At 39.8% G+C, this 19,811-nt stretch overlaps 1 protein-coding gene and 1 pseudogene across 1 annotated transcript; both read right to left on the bottom strand.

Annotated features, from left to right (window-relative positions):
* Window positions 1-17: 17 nt before the first annotated feature.
* snx24 (sorting nexin 24) lies at window positions 18-19,507 on the bottom strand. The gene is made up of 7 exons (XM_060909672.1): window positions 19,309-19,507; window positions 19,004-19,087; window positions 9,543-9,647; window positions 8,684-8,778; window positions 8,512-8,541; window positions 8,170-8,234; window positions 18-5,520 (listed from the first exon to the last, which is right to left on the bottom strand). Exons 1-7 carry the CDS (start codon window positions 19,375-19,377, stop codon window positions 5,450-5,452), a joined length of 519 nt encoding a protein of 172 aa, XP_060765655.1. The 5' UTR covers window positions 19,378-19,507; the 3' UTR covers window positions 18-5,449.
* LOC132873893 (U2 spliceosomal RNA) lies at window positions 18,507-18,560 on the bottom strand (annotated as a pseudogene).
* Window positions 19,508-19,811: the final 304 nt, after the last annotated feature.

The following is a 19,811-nucleotide window of genomic DNA, read 5'->3' as shown; positions in this document are numbered from 1 at the left end:
TGTGCATCGTTCTTTAATGGAGGTGAAATCAGTTATATGATACCTGGCAACATGCAACACACACTGTTAATTTTTGGCTCCACGCCTGGCTTCTGTTCATGAGGATCTTGAGTATATTCTTTCAATTTTTCCTTGGTGGTTCTTTGCATTTTTAACCATGCTAATTTTAGAAAGAAGGCACATTTGAGAGAGCCTGATGGTGAAATCTGAATTCCACTGAAGGACTGCCTTACCCCCACACCCATTTTCTTAGAAATTTCAAATACGTTTTAGATAGAAATAACACTAATGCGTCTCAGCCTCTATCCTGTATTTATCATTAGAGCTGGACAGACCACGCCCACAAGGAACAAATCTGAAACGTACAGTACTGTTGGCTTAAAAATAATGAAATGTTTCAACATAAAAAAAAAAACCCTTTGCTTTAAAAAAGTAGTCTCAGGTACAATGAGTGCAGTTTTATGCAGAAATGAGCTGTAGGTTTTACTGAGCATCTTGCAGAACCACCCACAGTTCTTCTGGACACTGTCACACTTGCTTCTTCATTTTGCACTAAAACCCAGTAGCCTTTATTATTATTTTTTTAATCAGAAAAGTGCTCTCATGTAATATGCTGCTCAGAAATGAACAAACGTTTGGAACTTAAATGTTTTTGTACTACTTGATAATATAGACGTCATAAAATAGAAATCTATAACCAAGTTTGTATTGGGGGGAGGAGAAATAAGGTGCCTATGACTTTTACACAGTACTGTACATCAGATGTGTTCTTTAGGTAAGGTGATGAAGGCAAGGTGATTGTAATGACATGAGATGTTTACAATGGGACGTGAATCATTTTTACCTTACCTATAGAATTTTTTTTTTTTTACATTCTAATTTTACAACAAACGGTGACAATTTTTAGAATGTAATATTTTATTGCTGTTTTTAAAGTATTATACAGTTGAATAACAATCATAGTTCTGTCTAAAGTGCTTTACACAGGGTTCAGAGTTGACAACCAGGAACCCTGGGCTTCTGAGTATCATGGCACATAGTACGTATGTACATACATACATCATATCATGGCTGACATGTCAGAAATTATGACTGGAGGGGGGAAAGGGGAAAAAAAAAAAAAAAACCTGCTTAATGTTAATTTTCAACCAAAACAAGATGCCAGCTGTTAAAAGTTGTTAGTGTTCGTGTCATGTGACCTTTTCAGACAGCTTGACCAAGTTTCAATCCAGTACATAAATGAACTAGTGTTGACGCATGCATTTGTTCCAGTTCTGATAAATCTATGCTGACATATTAGGGTTCAATGAAATAAGGCATAAAACCCTTAGGGTGTGCTGCTACAGGAAACTAACCAACAACACGGCGGTGTGATGAAGCAGAGTTCCTGTTACTGTCTAATTTGCCTATTACCAATGTGTTTTATTCCTCTTGTACCACAGCAATTTTCCAAATATTACTTTTTCTTTTACTAAAACTGCAATTCTGTTTATAGTTGCATTTAATGTTGTTCATCTGTGAAAACAAGATGATTCTTTTCTGTTATTACTTATGTCGTAGCAGCTATAAAATGCTTTAAGACAAAACAAACAAAAACCACACGCACAAAAAAAAAAAACAAGTCCTCATTCAAAGCGCTTATGTAAATCGCTCTGGATAAGGGCATCTGCCAAAATGCCATAAATGTAAATGTCCTCCGTCATGAAGACTTTCCTGCATCAGAAACCTTACTGACTGTAACAAAGTGTTGACACTGGAGACGTCTTCCATAAAACGTTAAGCATCTCATAGAAGAAAAAACAAACAACCCCCCCCAAAAAAAACAAACACATACCCATTTTTAATCTATTTACGTGCAGCGTCTGCTGTAAACTTCCTGTGCATTAGCCATTACTACAAAAACGAGAACGCATTAGAATGCACACATTAATATAAACCTGCGATTTGCAGCTGCACTAGTGTTTGCTGTTAGAGGAAATTATTCACCTTCTGACCAATCAGAAATGAGAATTCAACAGCGCTATGGCATAAGACAGTCACAGTATATGATACTTTTCTCAGGGTATTTTCCTGGGTCTCGTCAGTATGTCTAGAACTGACCCACTCTATTGAGATGTTTGGTTCAAATGTTGGACTTTAACATCCAGTCACTTCCTTTATCATGTTCCTGGTTAGATATTTTCATAGAAATGTGTACATATAATAGCGCTATACTGTATGTTTGGTACTTTATCAAAGCCAAATATGATGCATACTACATGTATAAGAGTATCAATATGACATATCCCCCACCCCTAGACATTATCTACTATTTAGAACAGTTTTGAACGTAATGGTCATGAATCAATACCTGATATTTGGCACAATTACACCTAAAGGAACATTTCAACAAGACAATCAGTTAATTTTTTTTCCTCTTCAAATGTAGTCAGTCAATCAGGTAAGATGCATTTGCTTCTCTCATTTTGCACTGGAGCCATGGTACTCATGTTGTGAACAAGCAATAGCACTCTCACTTATCTACATAAATACATGACCAAATCTTCATACAGTTTCTTCTCACAGCTTAATTGCAGTGTTAGTCTGTGTTTATAAAAGTTTAAGTATGAACTAGATCATCCACCTAACTGCAATCATCTTCGTTTTCTGCTACAACTCTAAAAAGGTAGGGTCTATGGTGCAGAGAGAAAGGGGGAGGGGGATCCCAGTTGTCCAATATGGCTACCTGTTATAATATTCTAGTGTTCTGATACATAAAGAATTGTTGCTCATCTTTCTATGCTGTATTTTACTTGAGATGGCAACTTGTAACTCCCAATCTCCAACTGGATAAAGCCGAAGAAAACACCACGTCAAACTGAAATTCCTGAGTCAATTTGGGGTGGTCTTCTCAACTAGGAGTTCTGTCCATGTTTTTTGACATGACGTCAAATCAACATGGCTCCTCCCAGAATCAAAAGTAAACCAAGTAACACTTCTTATCTTTAAATAAGTTATGTCGTGCATATACACAAAGTACAATCACAATTCCAAAATAGTTGGGACACTGTATAAAACATGAAAACAATGTGAAGGTTTGCAAATCATGGAAACCCTATATTTAATTGAAAATAGTACAAAGACAACATCCAGACAAAATCTCGTTCAGGGAAGGCCTTCCTCCTTTCAGCAAGACAACGTGCCAAACCGCTTTCTGCACATATTAAAACTACATGGCTCTATAGTAAAAAGAGTCTGGGTGCTAAACTGGCCTGCCTGCAGTCCAGACCTATATTGCATTAAAAACATGTCGCGTTCTGACGTGCAAAATACGACAAAGGAGACCCCGAACTGTTGAGCAACTGAAATTGTATATCAGGCAAGAATGGGACAACATTTCTCTTTCAAAACTACAGCAGCTGGTCTCCTCAGTTCCCAAACGTTTACAGAGTGTTGTTAAAAGTAGAGGTGATGCAACACAGCGATAAACATGCCCCTGGCCCAGCTTTTTTGAAATGTGTTGCTGACCTCAAATTCAAAATGAGCATGTATTTTTCACAAAACAAAATTTCTGAGTTTCAACATTTATGTTGTCTTCGTACTATTTTCAATGAAATATCGGGTTTCCATGATTTGCAAATTATTGCATTCTGTTTTTTTTTACAGTTTACACAGCGTACCAACTTTTTTGGAATTGGGGTTGTATTTGCTTTAGATCAGTCAATCAACAGACATTTGCTTGTTAAATCTTTGTTTGAGAAGGATGTACATCACTTATCACAACTGGCTTATTAGCTTGTTGCTAAGAAAAGATGAACATGGAGGTGTCCATGCCCCCCCAAACTTTGTGTCAAATGCACCAAGATTTCAAAAATGATGTCAAGTCAAATGCAACAAGAGATTAGAGCAAATCCAACTGTTAGCTTCATGGCTCCAAGAAGCAGATGACTGAAACACATCTTGGTTGACTGGCTACATTTGGGGTACGTTTTTTTTTTTTTCTCCTTTACTAAACTATTTTGTAAATTTGATTTACAAGTAAATTTGATTCAATATACCTCAAGTGAATGAGATGAATTTCATCTTGCTGAGTGTCGCTTAAAACCAACTCCTATTTCCACTTCATGTAGTGCTGGACATTGAGACCACCAAACTATACCCTTAGATAAACTTCTTCACAGTTTCTCAAGAGTTTGTGATTCATTTCCCTTTTTCATAAATGCCATGATTGGTGATGCTACAGTTGAAGCAAGTTATCCAATCTTTTCAGTAAAACAATGTTCAGTATAAAGGTTCAGTGAACACACTACAGTTGTTAAAAGTCTGTTTGGTCCAAACAGGAACTATTTCACCTCTCTATAGTCAGTATATCCCTCACTATTGAGCAGATACAGGTTGTAACAGGCTGTATCAATGATATGGAAATGAAACATCTTTTTTGGAAAGGTCGGACAGAGCTGGGTGATAAGCAATATTTAGAAGTACAAATAAATCTGGTAGTTTTCTTCCATTGATAAAATTAACATTGTCAGTTGGTCAAATGAACTCGGAGCTCAAATACAATCTTTTACACATTCCCAGCAACCAATCAAAGCATGCCTGGGGCAAAAATAACTGACCAACCAATAGAGAAAAGGCAGCGCTTCCTGCATTGTGAGTCTAGTACTCCTCATATAAGACAACTGAAAGTGATTCAATGATTCAACTGATTCAGTTGCTGTTTAAGCTACATTTCCATGTTTAAGATTTAAAGGAGCAGTTTGTAATATTAAGCACCCTCTGTTGGCTGTAAGGTGAACTGCAGCCACAATGAACACATTGCCAACTGGTTCAGTCCCCTCCCCTTATCAACCAACGCCAGTCTTTCTGCTGAAAATGTGTTTGCCTTCAGAGTTTTTTTTTTTAAAGAAAAGGAACAGAGCTAATCAGTTTTGTTCAGGCCAGTGGGCGGAGCTAAATTCTGGACCAGAATAAAAGGTTAACGGAAATCTTAAAAAAACCCAGATCCACTGAGTGCCAAAACTGCAAATGATCGGTATTTCAATATAGGTGATACATGTACGTGTGATAATTACAGGTCTGGAAAGGCTTAAACATTACAGACTGCACCTTTAATATTTTCATATATAATTGAATGGTTTCATTAAATCATGAAAAATAAAAAATAAAAATCCCCCCTCCCCCTCTTATCACCCAGCTCTACACTCTGATGTAGTAAGAATTTTTTCACAGCACAATTATGCCAGTTTGTTTGTCTTTTTTTCCTGGATGGAAAAACTTACTGATGCTCTATAAACTCACAATGTTGGGCCTTTGACATGCAGAAAAGAAAGAAAAAAAAAACAATCATAGTGTGTGGACTTTGTGACTAGGTTCTTGTAGTGTTTGTATAAATGATTGGAGTATAAATGCCCCTTTGTCCATGAAACGGAGGTGTTATTTATATTTCGGCTGGAGAGACAGCGCTGGTCTACCTCGGCTGCAGGTCTGGGTAGAATATTCCATGAATCACGCCTTCAGTGATGACGTTTGAAAACGTGTCTGGAAATGAAATGAAACAAAACAAACCTTTTGAGCGCTGGAGTGAGTGTGTCACCCTGTTATATACAAAAAGCCAGTGCAACAAAGAGGAAGGGATCAGTGCAAAAACCACCAGGTGTATTTGAAAGACAGTGTAGCTTTGTGAGGTTAAAGGAACGCTGATAATTTGGTACGAAGAGATTCATTTACATATCTACTTCCTACAATACAGGGTCGTATCTTATTACATGAAAGGAAAACTTTAACCTGAAACGCATCACATGTTGAAATTTGAAAATATTTAAATGTTTTTAGTGATTCTGGTCCTGACTCATTTGAGATCGGTGCTGTATTTTCATTAATCCTGTCAGAAGTCAGCAGCTGTCTGCTTCACTGGCGTCCACGAGGTCACATTTTGTGTCACAATGCATCATTTAATTAGTGTAGTAGGGCATTTTAATTTTTCATGTTTGCACTGTCTCTACTTGTATAATCTAGTTCATTTAGGGTGACCTGAATTCTAAATTAAGGATGATGGGCATCTTAAATAAGGGCCCGGTCTTACACCACCAATAATAACTACAACTATCCTTCTGCCTGAATTTAGTTCCAGTCTGGAGCAGTCACACCACAACTATAATCCCCACTATAATAATCGCTTGGTCCTGACACTCCGGTAAATAAACGCATGTAACAGGAATAGTCATTGAAGTTTTTTTTCCAATTAGTAGCACATTATTCCGGGTCGTACTGTACAAGCTTGGACTTCAAAACAACCCATGCACACACTCCAGTGGTTGATATAATACAGATAGGTCACAGATTACGGAAATAATAATAATTAAAAATAAAGGATACAAGATACAGAGTGGTTACAGATTTTAATACAGCTGCATCACAGATGCTAATAATTTACGGATTGGTCACGGACGTTTCGGTATATTACAGATTGGTTACTGATTTCAGACGGATGATGCATCATGGATTTAAAAATTGAGAAATCTAAAACAAATGTTTGGACTGCCGAAGTTCATAATTAAAATCTCTTACCTGCATTTATATGTTTACTTTATTAATTTACTCTTGATATTTCACGGAAAATCACATCCGTGAATAAGAGATCCATGCTTTTTTTTTTTTGTGAATCTGTATTCTGCGACTTCATGATGCAACACAGATCTACAAAGATGCCCAAGGAAACATAGTATGTGTTTAGACAACGTCACATGGAAACAACTACTTGATTGGTCAGATGTTTTATCGGATCAGGTCCAGGCCTGGGGGGGGGGGGGGGGGGCACTCTCACCGATACGGATAAACTCAGGCCTGGGCTACAGGTACCGTTATCGGTCTGGTGTGTGCACCGACCACATAAATAAATGGGTCCCCTGCAGTTTATTAGTTAGAGATGAGGTCCTTAGACTCAGCGAATGGTGTGCCTTCAACAACCTGGCGCTGAACAGCTCCAAAACTAAGGAACTCATCCTGGACTTCCAATGGAACAAAGCCACCCCTGCCCCCCTGTACATCAACGGCGAAAGCGTGGAGCGAGTGGAATCCTTCAAATTCCTTGGGGTCCACATCTCTGCTGACCTCTCCTGGGCAGCCAACACCACCGCACTGGTTAAAAAGGCGCAGCAGAGACTACACTTCCTGAGAGTGCTCAGGAAGGAGCAACTTGACACAAAACTGCTGGTGACCTTCTACCGGTCAGCCATTGAGAGCCTGCTGACCTATGCTGCGTCAGTGTGGCACTCAAGCTGCACAGAAGCGGACAGAAAAAGACTGCAGAGGGTGACTAACACAGCACAAAAGATCATAGGCTGCCCTTTACCTCCTTTGTCCACCATCTACAACTCCCGGTGCCTAGTCAGGGCAAAGAGCATCATAAGAGACTATACACACCCTGGCTTCCACCTCTTCGACCTGTTGCCCTCCGGCAGGCGCTACAGGGCCAAACCACCCAAAACAAATAGACTCAGGGACAGTTTCTTTCCAAGAGCTGTCACAATACTCAACTCAAGTTTGCACTGAGGAACTGTCATGCTTGAACACCACTGACAAGGTAACCATCACCACAATGCTGCTTACCACTTGATCTCAACCCAGTCTCTCCTTGTCAGACTGTAAACGGTCATATTTGCACTGTAAATGCCACAAGACTGTCATATTGCACTATCATATCAAGTCAGTTCATCTGTTCTTAGACATCCACTTTGTCATTTTAAGTACTGTAAACTGTCATATTTGCATTATTAATATCATAGCTATCTGTAAACTGTCATTGCACTGTCAGATTTTTTTTTTTGGGTTGCCTACATACTGAAAATAGGCATCTGTACATGCCAATGCTACCTCTATCACTTGATGCAGCTAGTCACTTTATTCTCAACCCTGTTACTGTTATGCACCTGTGTTCCTTCAGGGACTTGCACAAGTTTATGTATAGTTTAGTAGTTTTTTTTTTTTTAGTAGTAGTTTTATATTAGTTTCATTGTACATATTTTCCTATGTCTATTTTAGTATTTATGTGTGCACTGTATGGTGAAGCTTTAAATCTCATTGTACTTGTGTAATGACAATAAAGGCTTTCTATTCTATTATTATAGTTCTCGGCATTTTGGGTGGGACTGGGCCTTTAAGGACATTTTAAGTGCTATGTACATGTACCATTAGTGTCAGGAAGCAGATAGGGGTCCCTCAGGAAGAGCAAGGCTGGCTGATGTGTCAGTTTACTGCACAGGGAGAGAGGAGGAGGGAAGAAAAAAAAAATGAGGAAGAAGGGAAGGACAGAGAGAAAGCCCAGGCATGTGTGACTCATTGCAACATTTCTCTTTGTGCCTGCGTCACATTAATATCGTTGACGCTGCAATTCTGGACACAAGGACATTTCTACATAGACCTTTTCCCCAGAATTATTACAACATAAATGACATCTGTTTAAATGCAAACTTGTATTGATATATAAAAATCTTAAATTACATTTCATACAATATAAAATTACAGCCATACCATGAATCCTCGGATTCGGTTTCAAATGACCTGAAAGCAAAAGAAGAAGCCAGTGAAGAGAAAGAAAGGGGGAAAAAAAAAGAGAAAAAACAACCATCAAGCTTGACGGATTCACACTGGCCGCATTCTCCTTCTCCATTTCCAAAATTACAAACCAGCGGTGGTTCCTTACCCACAACTCTCGGCCTTTGGCAGGGACGGGAGGTGGCGGATGTTGAGGAAATCCAGGAATATTTTCGGAAGGACCTCGTTTTCCATGATTATAGTCTAGAGAGGGGGAGGAGGAGGAGAGGAAAAAAAAAAACACCACACAAACATCTACACAGTTATCATAGAAGAGTGAGAATTTATTTGACAAAAAGCTACATAAAATTCCTCAAATGTCTTAAAATGTAGGTCATTGTTCCAAAAATGTTTAGGGCTCAAACTTTGTTACTCAAGTACTACACAAAGGCTATGAAGCTAATGTAGCTAAAAAGTGCTGTAGTGTCAGAGCTTCCAGTTTTAGCATAATCTAAACTGCGTGCACAAATAGTCACACTTTGCTCAGATGGCTTCGTGGCGTTGTTCAGTATCTAAAAACAAACCAGCCTGGTTATATGGGTTCTGACGCTGGATGACATCTCTAAAACTGGATGGAAAAAACAACAGAGCTAAAAATGGATTGCAATGCAATCAAGGAGGCGTGGCCCAAAATTTGAATGTTGAGTTGTATAATGAGTGGTTGGGATTATAATCATATTTAATTTATTTGGGATTTGGACACGTAGGTCCAGTGCAAAACTTAAAAGATAAGAAGACCTTTATTATCCCACAATGGGGAAATTTCCTGTTTGCAGCAGCACAGTGGATAGCAGCAGAAGAGGACGTATCAAGCCACGCAAGTTTATTTAAAAAAAAAAAAAACCTCTTGGTTGATAAGAAATTGAAATTGTACTGTATCCTTTTAAAATGATAGGCTCATGATAAATGACTTTTGGAAAATATACCTATACCCTCAATCTCATTTCCCTAAAACACTGATGCCGTACCTGAAGATAAACCTCAAGACCGTGTCGTCTCTGTTCCAGGACTTTGGGGATCCAGTTCCTCACATGCTTTGATGGAAGCTCTGGAGGTTTAATGATCTTCTTTAACTGGAAGGAACCAAAAACAAGGATTGAAAAAGAAATTCAACAGCTTGTGTTAGGGCTGTTATACATTTTACACCATGAGCAGAAGTAAAACATTAAATGTGTACTTGAATTATCTGACCATTTCAGTTACTTTTTTCTGTGATAACAAAAGAACATCTGTGAAACCATGTGTGAAAGAGCAAGTCACAGACATTACTCAAACACACACACCCTCACTGATAATTATAGTCACACACTCCCAGTCATCAAGCTGCACATCTTATGCTCTTTTAAGAAACATTTTCAGAGATTAAGCTTAAACCCAAAACAAAAACACATTAAAAACCTTAAAAGTGTTAAATCCCCAAACAGTATGATTTACCTTGAGTAAATGGGTACTTGTTTCGTCTCAGACGGAGAAATAAAGAGCCTCTCTGGTTTATGAAACGTACACTTAAGGCAATTGAGGCATTATGTCATGATTTGGAGCTGCCTAAACCACAGGATATAATTTTGTTCTGTACAAGGCTTCAATTCTAATGGGAAAGCATGTTATCTTTGAGGTGTGGAAGGTTACGTCTCCTTCAGTGTGGGAAAGAGAAACACACAGTGGTCAAGGTTCAATTTAGTTGCTACTGCCTTCAAACTTTTGGCTGAAACACGCTTTTATATCCATGCGACCCTGGGAGCCCAAAATCTCATCCAGCCCCGTGTGTGCACGCGCACACGCGTTCAGAGCACTAATGCCCATCTGTAGTGATGCATGTTTGAAGTTAAGGACCATTTTGGTGATTTCCAGCTTGAAGACAGTCAGTGCGTTTACATGCACATAGAGAGAATCGAATTTCTGCCGTTGCTTGACTGAAATCGAAGTTCAAAATGCCATGCATACACCTTAATTCGGCTGAAATTGAACCGAACTTGATTTCTCGGAATTGAGCTACAAGACCTAGATTATGCGATTTCTGCCGAGCTACTTAGTGCATGTAAACCCTATTGAGCTACTTACTTCAGCACTGCCCCTTCCAGAAGTGACGAGTGACGAGACCACAAGCAGGAAACACAACAGCCTCGGTCGGCATGACAACAGCATGAATCTTTTCTTTTTATGGCATTGTTTGCACTGTTAAAATTGAGCTCACTTACTGTATCACCAAATACATCTGTACAGCTGTTGCATAGCTGTGAATTGTGTACATAAACAAGTCACTGTATTTGTGTGTGTGTATATATATATATATATATATATATATATATATATATATATATATATATATATATATATGTCCAACATCTGAAGAATGTCAATAAAAACAAAACAATTGAACTTGTGTTTATTAAGACATAAGTTAAATTATAAGCAAAAAAATGGACTTTAGAAAAATATTTTTTGTAAGCAAAAAATGGACTTTAGAAAAATACACAATTGTGCAAAATAAGTTGTCTTACAAAACAGCGGTCTGCGCAGGACAGTTTGCAGCCATACAGTCTGTTAGAGCAAGCCTAACAGCTTGAGCATGGAACTTGTGAACACAGAACTGCCAGTGTTGCCAGATTGGGCGGTTTTGAACATGTTTTGGGCTGGAAAACGTCAGCAGTATCTGGCAACACTGCTGATAACTTTGTTTATACTCTCGAATAGCTCTTCTTCATGACGACAACCGGAAGTGTACCAACACGATGGGGCGTGTAGCGCCACCTGTGGCTCGGGTGCACAATGCACCTCACACAATAGCTCGATTTCATCGTGTGCATGTAGGATTGGATTTCTCTGGCACCCTGCTGGGACCTTCAGCTCGATTACCGACAGCAGCTCGATTTGGATGTGCATGTAAACGTAGTCAGTGATCCTCAAAGTTTCATGGAGTAGTTGTGGACCTGAATAGACAATGGTGACTAATGACCCACTGGAAATGACAAAAACAAAACTGTCCTGTTGAATGAGAACAGGGTAGCCAGGCTCAGGTTTTATGCTATATTCAGCTAATTTAGACCAAGATAGTGGGTAGAAAAACAAGTCCGCATGGGCCAGTTTAAAAACAAGCTGCAGCTGCCAAGATCTTTGTTTAAAGCAAACAATCAAAAATTAAAATCTAAATCTAGTCATCAAGCTATGAAAACTTGTTTCCTTTGCTGTACCACTGAAATGCCAAAAAAAAAGGGGGATGGCTCATATCCATCCCGGCTACGATACACCTAAAAAGGTGAACTACAGAAACGGCAAATCAAACGCTTATGCGCCATAAATTTCCTACACATAGAAGAAGCCTTTATTTTTGTCACATGCACACTCAAGCACAGCAAAATCCCTCCTCTGCATTTAACCCATATGAACAGCTATGCTACATCACCCAGGAGCAGTTGAAGGTTAGTACCCTTGAACAAGGCACCTTCAGCCATAATACAAGTCAAGTTTATTTGTATAGCGCTTTTAACAATAAACATTGTCGCAAAGCAGCTTTACAGAATTTGAATGACTTAAAACATGAGCTAATTTTATCCCTAATCTATCCCCAATGAGCAAGCCTGTGGCGACGGTGGCAAGGAAAAACTCCCTCAAACGACATGAGGAAGAAACCTTGAGAGGAACCAGACTCAAAAGGGAACCCATCCTCATTTGGGCAACAACAGACAGCATGACTATAACATTAACAGTTTTAACATGAAGTCAGTTTTGTTGATGTTATAAACTCTTCATTGATGGAAACTTGAGTGCAAAACTGTTCATGACAACTGCAGTCCTAAAGTTAGCAAGTCAACTGTAGTCCTCAGCCATAAAAGCATTACTGTAAGAGTCCAGAGCGTCCTCCAGGTGTGACTTTCAACTGTCCACATGGGGACGTCCTCCACAGGAGCGATGTGATGAGACTCCAACCAGGCATAGGGCATCAGGATGGATCAGGCAGGTCTGAGGAGCAGAAGAGGTCAGGATCTCAATCCCAGGATTGATATGTAACTCAGAAGGACAGATTTTTTTTTTTGGGGGGGGGGGGGGGGGGGGGGGGAGAAAACACAAGTTGTTAGGTATGCCCAATGTCACCTGAATAAGTAGGAACAGTATACATATTGCACCGAGTACAAGCAGGGACTCTGGCAACTAACTATGACAGCATAACTAAAAGGGGAGAGCCAGAAGGTGCCCCGGGACATAAAGCAGCCAGCCACTATACCGTCAACAAACTCGAGTGAGCAAGCGAGTGGGGACTGACAGCATCCATACATCCCAGTTTACCAAAACACTCCATGTCTGAGGACCCTCCAGATCTACACCTTTACCTCATAAACACCATTAACAAAAGGCTTGACTAAAGCAGATATATGTTTTCAGCCTAGACTTAAACGCTGAGACTGTGTCTGAGTCCCGAACACTACTTGGAAGGCTGTTCCATAACTGTGGGGCTTTGTAAGAAAAGGCTCTGCCCCCTGATGTAGCCTTCACTATATGAGGTACCAGCAGATAGCCTGCACCTTTTGATCTAAGTAGGCATGGCGCCTCATAGAGGAGCAGAAGTTCACTCAGGTACTGTGGTGCGAGACCATTCAGTGCTTTAAAAGGTCAATAGTAGTATTTTATAATCAATACGAAATTTGATTGGGAGCCAATGCAGTGTGGATAAGACAGGGGTGATGTGGTCATATTTTCTAGTTCTAGTAAGGACTCTTGCTGCTGCATTTTGAACTAACTGGAGCTTGTTTATGCACTTATTGGAACATCCAGACAGTAAGGCATTACAATAATCCAACCTGGAGGTAACAAAAGCATGAACTAGTTTTTCTGCGTCATGTAGTGACATTAAATTTCTTAGCAATATTTCTGAGATGAAAGAAATCTATCTGGGTAATGTTATCAGTGTGAGTTTCAAATGAAAGACTGGGGTCAATAATCACTCCAAGGTCTTTTACTGCTGCACGTGAAGAAACAGAAAGGCCATCCAGAGTTACTGTGTAATCAGAAAACTTACTTCTAGCTGCATGTGGTCTGAGTACAAGTACTTCAGTCTTGTCAGAGTTAAGCAGAAGGAAGTTAATAAGCATCCAGTGTCTAATGTCCTTCACACATTCCTCAAGTCTATTAAGCTGGTGCCTCTTATCAGGTTTTGCAGAAACATACAACTGTGTGTCATCAGCATAACAGTGGAAACTAATACAATGTTTATGAATAATATCACCCAGAGGTAACATATAAAGAAGAAAAAAAAAAAAAAAAGCAGTGGACCCAAGACAGAACCTTGTGGAACACCAAACTTTACTTCAGTATGTCTAGAAAAATCATTTACAATCAACATACTGATAGCGATCAGTTAAATAAGAGCTGAGCCAGGAGAGGGCCGTTCCCTTAACTCCCACAACATTTTTTAGTCTATTCAGAAGAATGGAATGATCAATGGTATCAAATGCTGCACTAAGGTCAAGCAACACAAAAAGCAAGACACCGCCCTGATCAGACACCAACAGTAGGTCGTTTACTACTTTAACCAGTGCTGTCTCTGTGCTATGATGAGGTCTAAAATCCTGACTGATACATTTCATGCATGTTATTCCTATGTAAATATAAAGCATAACTGCTGTGCCACAGCTTTTTCAAGGATCTTGGAGATAAAGGGGAGGTTTGATATTGGCCGATAATTGGACAGCTGACAGCAGGCTTTTAGGCAGGATTTTTTTTTAGGGAGTCTAACTTTTTTGCAGGTGTCACTGTATGTGGCGAGGTGTAGCGGTGCGTTGAGCGCCGCTGGCACGAGTGTTTTAGGGGGTTCCGGGGGTACTCCCCCGGAAAATTTTGAAATTTCTAATGCTCTCAAATGCTATTTCCTTCATTTTGACAGCAAATTTTGAGCAATACAGCCAAGTGTTTTTGCCTTTGTTACAACATTCTTGTATCAATAGTAAGGCTGGACTGGGGGGAGGCATGTGTGCATGGAAAAATTCAAGCCAGATTCATTTTAGGTAAAACAACTTTCTTTAATGTCTTAATGTAAACAAAATGGTTTCACTGCAACAGTCCACTGGCAACAATATGTTTACAACCGCCTGGGGGCCTTGAGGTACAACTTTGGAATCCCAGCATCCTTTAGAACGTGTCGTATTTGATTATTGTTTAGCCTACTAGAAATACTACCCGCCGGCTCGACTACCACACTCTCCACTACGTAGCCTGTAATGTTGGGAAAATCTGCATGAAAATGTGTTATTTACTGTTAAAAGGATTTATTCGGGATAAATAACATGTCAGGTAAGGCCGGTTTTCTATAGACTACATTCCACATTTAGCTGCGGCAATATAGTCTACGGCTATATTGTCTGGATATTTATGCCAGTGTCTCCTAGGCATACATCTTTTCCCCCTCTGCTCTGGGAACGCATATTACAAGTGCTTTGTACACCAAATTTATTTAATAACCCATTTATTTATAACGAGGGCTCTCACAACTTTGAAATTAGTGCAGCCATAGAAACGCGTGTTTCTGTAGCTCTGCGGCGGGTGCCTATATTTTGTACTCTGGGCTCGTGCTGTTGCTATGGTAACCCTGGGCGTCTTCGGGAAAGACAGCTGTCAAAGCGAGACTTCTGAAATTTCCAAAATGGCGGTGTCAACAAAGCTTGTAGATCCTCGGAAAGCTCAGACTCGGCGATTTTTTAACATATTCAGCTAAGTTACCGGACATAACACGGGCGGAAATATTAGGGCGTCTTTAGGGCGTCGTACTAAAAAGTAGGGCGTCCAATTTCTTGTTTTTTTCAGTACAGGGCGTCGAAAAGACGCCCAGACGCCCCTCTATCTAAAAGCCTGGCTGACAGGGATCAAGGTCAGGTTTTTTAATCAGGGGTTTGATAACTGCTAGTTTAAAGAATTTGGGTACATAGCCAATCCTAAGAGAAGAACTTATTATTTTTAGAAGTGGTTCAATTACTTCAGGTATTATCTGTTTGAATAGATGTGTAGGTAAGGGATCTAGTACGCAAGTTGAGGCTTTTGATGCAAAGATTAATGAAAGTAAATTTTTCTAAGGGAAGTAAAACATTCTAATTGCTGATCTGATCGTGTTATATTGTTAACTACAGGGTCACTTACATTGTCTGACCTTAAATTAGTCATTTGAATTTTTTGTTGGATATTCTCAAGTTTGTCATTAAAAAAAAAAATTAATGAAGTCGTTGCTACTATGTACATACTGCAGGTATGCATGTGTCTATAGTGGACTTACTCCTGGTTAATTTTGCTACAGTATTAAATAGGAATCTAGGATTATTTTTGTTATCTTCTATTAGGGAGGAGAAATATGTTGATCTAGCAGCACTAAGAGCTTTTCTATACTTCAGGAAGTTCTCCTTCCACGCTAATTTGAACACTACCAATTTTGTTTGACGCCATTTACGTTCCAATTTTCGAGTGGTCTGTTTTAAAGTGCGAGTGTCATCATTATACCAGGGTGCTAATTTTTTGTCTCTGACCATTTTCCATTTAAGAGGAGCTACATTATCTAAAGTATGGCGGAACGTTGACTCTAAGCATTCAGTTGCCTGATCAAGTTCTGCAGGGGCTGACAGTGACCCAATCAAAGTTGATAACTCTGGGAGATCATTCATAAAGCTCTGTGCAGTAGTTGACGTGAATGTACGTTTAATACAGTAGCATGGGGAGGTGCATATATTATTACTCAGACATATTTTGAATGAGATAATAAACTGAGAACTTCAGACTGGAAGTATGACTATATTTTCTACGTTTAACCTGAATGTTAGTATTAGATCGAGGGTGCGACCACCATTATGGGTCGGTCCTATGACATTCTGATTAATCCCTACTGAATCTAAAATGGACACAAACGCTGTTTTCAAAGGGTCTTCTGGGTTATCAAAGTGAATATTAAAATCTCCGACAACTAAAACTTTGTCTAAGGAAATAACCAGATCTGAGATAAAATCTGCAAATTCAGAAAGAAACTCAGAATATGGTCCCGGGGACTTGTAAATAATAAGTAAAGGAATTAACTGGGCAGACATATTTTTCAAGGCTACATACATTATGAGTATGAAGAACTTCAAATGTATTAAAATTTATAACGAGGTTTTTGTGTTACACCTAGATAATCATTATAAATAACCACGACGCCTCCTCCTCTGCCAGTTAGACGAGGCTGGTGTATATAACTGTATCCAGGAGGACTAGCTTCATTTAATGCTATATATTCATGTGGCTTAATCAATGTTTCATTTAAACAAAAGTACATTAAACTCCTGATCAGTAATAAGTTCATTAACCATTAGTGCTTTAGATATAAGAGATCTAATACTTAATAACCCCACCTTTAGATCAAAGGTGCTAGCAGCAGCTGTACAGTCAGTATGATCTAATTTTATATTGATTAGGTTACTGGAACAAACTCTGAATATTTCTACCTTTTTGTTGAGCTCGGGGAACAGACACAGTCTCAATGTAGTGGACCCTGAGTGACGATTCTGTGCAGCTAGCAGACAGTCGGTTTAGCCTGTTCGTCTGCTCCCTGGCCTTGGCTCTGGATTGTCAGAAATTAACTAGGCCTGTTCTGAGACTATGGCCTATGCTGCAGGAAATGAGAGCAGCACTTTCCCGAGTGGGATGGATACCGTCCCACCCTAACAGGCCAGCAGTGCCCTCAAAATTAGCCCAATTATCTATAAAGCCCACACTGTTTTCAGAGCACCACCTGGACAACCAGCAGTTCAGCGACCATAACCTGCTGTAAGCTACATTGCCACACCGCATTGGGATGGGGCCAGAGCATACTACAGCATCGGACATCGCCTTCGCTAATTTAAACACCTCTACAAAGTTACTCTTGGTAACCTCAGACTGACGAAGGCGTATATCATTAGCTCCTGCATGGATAACTATCTTTGAGAACCTGTGCTTGCCTAGGACCCTAAGATTGCCTGCTATGTCCGGCGCCCTGGCTCCCGGTATACACCTGACTAAAGCTGCTTGTGCCCCTAAAGGCTGAGCTAATTTCACATGCCGTATGATAGAGTCCCCTATAACCAGAACTCTTTCAGGTTTCTCAGTGGGTGCATCACTAAGGAGAGCAAACCTGTTCAACACGTGACGCGGAGAGGAGTGGTGCTCCCGTGGGCGAGCCTCAGCGGTAGCTCTGGCTCTACACTTATGCCGCCGAGTAGTCACCCATTCGCCCCGCTGTAAGGGCTGTAATGCCGGAGTTGGGGGATTACTAACTCCACCTAGGGCATCCAGACTTTCCCCTACAGAAACTACACTGTTCTCATTCTCACTGCCCTTCTCTAAAGCCTGGATACGCACTTCTAACACTATAATCTTCTCCGTCAGAAAGCTAACTAATCGGCACTTATCACAAATAAAGCTATCACTAGCGACGGAGGAAGAATGACCAAACATCCTGCACTCAGCACACTGAACAGGCTGAAAGTATGCCATGATGAAAGGATTCACATACCTTAACCGAAGATCTGTTGATATTAAAGCAGATCCGATGTGGATGGCCTCCGCTTGTGGTCTTTACATAGGAGGAGAAAAAAAGAAAGAAAGCTTCCGGTCTTGGCGTTCTTCCGAAAAAAGAGAAGAAAAAACCGCGAAAGCAGAAAGTACAATAAAAAAAAATGAAGAGGATACTGGAAAATTATTTGTGAAAAAAAAAAAAGAAGATTAGTAATTAACGCCAACACTCGCGGAAAAAAGACTCGTCGCAAACAACTCAGGAACCAGGAAGTGCGTAGCACAGAATGCGCACGCGCAACCCAATCACCAGTCACTGCTCTAATACAGAGGGAGGGGAACGTGCTGTTCATTCACTCAACTCCCCTCACATTTTTCTTTCAGTTCTGGGAATCGAACCAGCAACCCTTTGGGCCCCAAGACTGCTTCTCGTCCTCATTTAGAGGACATATCAGATATTAAACTGATAAGAACAGATACTACACGGAGACTGAGGAAAAACAAGAAAAATGCAACAGAGTTTAAGGTTGGGGTTTTTTGGGCTGGCAACCTTGAGTCAAACTCTCCTATGGCTTTAACCAATCAGACACTCCTAAAAGGAAGGCCTGCAAGGTCATACAGTATAAAATCTACTGTGATACATGATGCTCCATACTTTCAAAATCTATTCAATCAAACAATAAAAAGGTTAAAAAGATAGATATTTGAACTGTATATATAAATTTCACCAGTATTATGCCTGAATTAATCAATGTTCAAAAGCAAGAGCCACAAAAACAACAGTTGTTGATTTAAACTTTGTGAGCACTTGAACTCTGCACACGGACGCAGGTGTTTTCACCGGAAAACCACCAAAATGCACTGCAGGTACAGAAAGTAGAAAGAGAATGACAGATGTACACGTCTGAGTAAAACTGAAAAAGCTTACCATTTTGTGCAGAGCATGAAACTCACTGTAGCGTTTCTCTACGGTGTGCTGCCGCCCGCTCGTTAACACCTCGATCTTAAAAACCTGATGGAACCAAAAAACTATGAGGCTAGTGAAGGCAGCACGGAATAATACAGAATGCATAATAAATCTCAGTCCCGGGCACGCGCACTGGTGTATTCACTTTTAAATTCATCATCGTGTGTCTATTTATAAAATTCTATGTGTATATATAGATTTTACAATGCCAACGCAACCTGAAACCCAAAATTGTGCTTAAACAGGTTTATAATATTATAACTTACCGTGTAGCCTTTTTCCGACACGCTGTCTTCTGAACGGAAAGAAGGGATGGACACGGATACAGGGTGCATTCTATAAATATAAAACCGATTTTACAAATAATAATAAAATAAGGAGTAAATAACATGCGCAACTGACTCTTTGCTGGCTGTCAGGTTCAGTGGAAACGGGCAGGTACTGCAGCCGATACAAAAACAAACCGACACAGGGGTTTAAAAAAAAATGCCCGATCGCGCATGTGCAGTCTAGAGCACAGAGGACCCGATAGGCAGCAATCGCGTCCGCCTGATTTTAAATCACCCCAGAGTCGTTTTCTTGTAACAAAACAAAGAGGCAAATCTTTACCAGTAGTCACATAATAAAAATTAAAAATGCATATGAAAAAAAACTAAGCTATTGACCAAAATGCTTGTGCATACAAAATAAACATAGATACCTGATCCACTGAAATATCATTAATAAATACATTCTGTTATTAATGGGTGAGGTGGTGAAGTGGTTAGCA

This window comes from Neoarius graeffei, chromosome 25, assembly GCF_027579695.1.
Source record: "Neoarius graeffei isolate fNeoGra1 chromosome 25, fNeoGra1.pri, whole genome shotgun sequence".
Lineage (NCBI taxonomy): Eukaryota > Metazoa > Chordata > Actinopteri > Siluriformes > Ariidae > Neoarius > Neoarius graeffei.
Note: the sequence above shows the minus strand (reverse complement) of the source record. Positions and strands in the feature narration are given on the sequence as shown.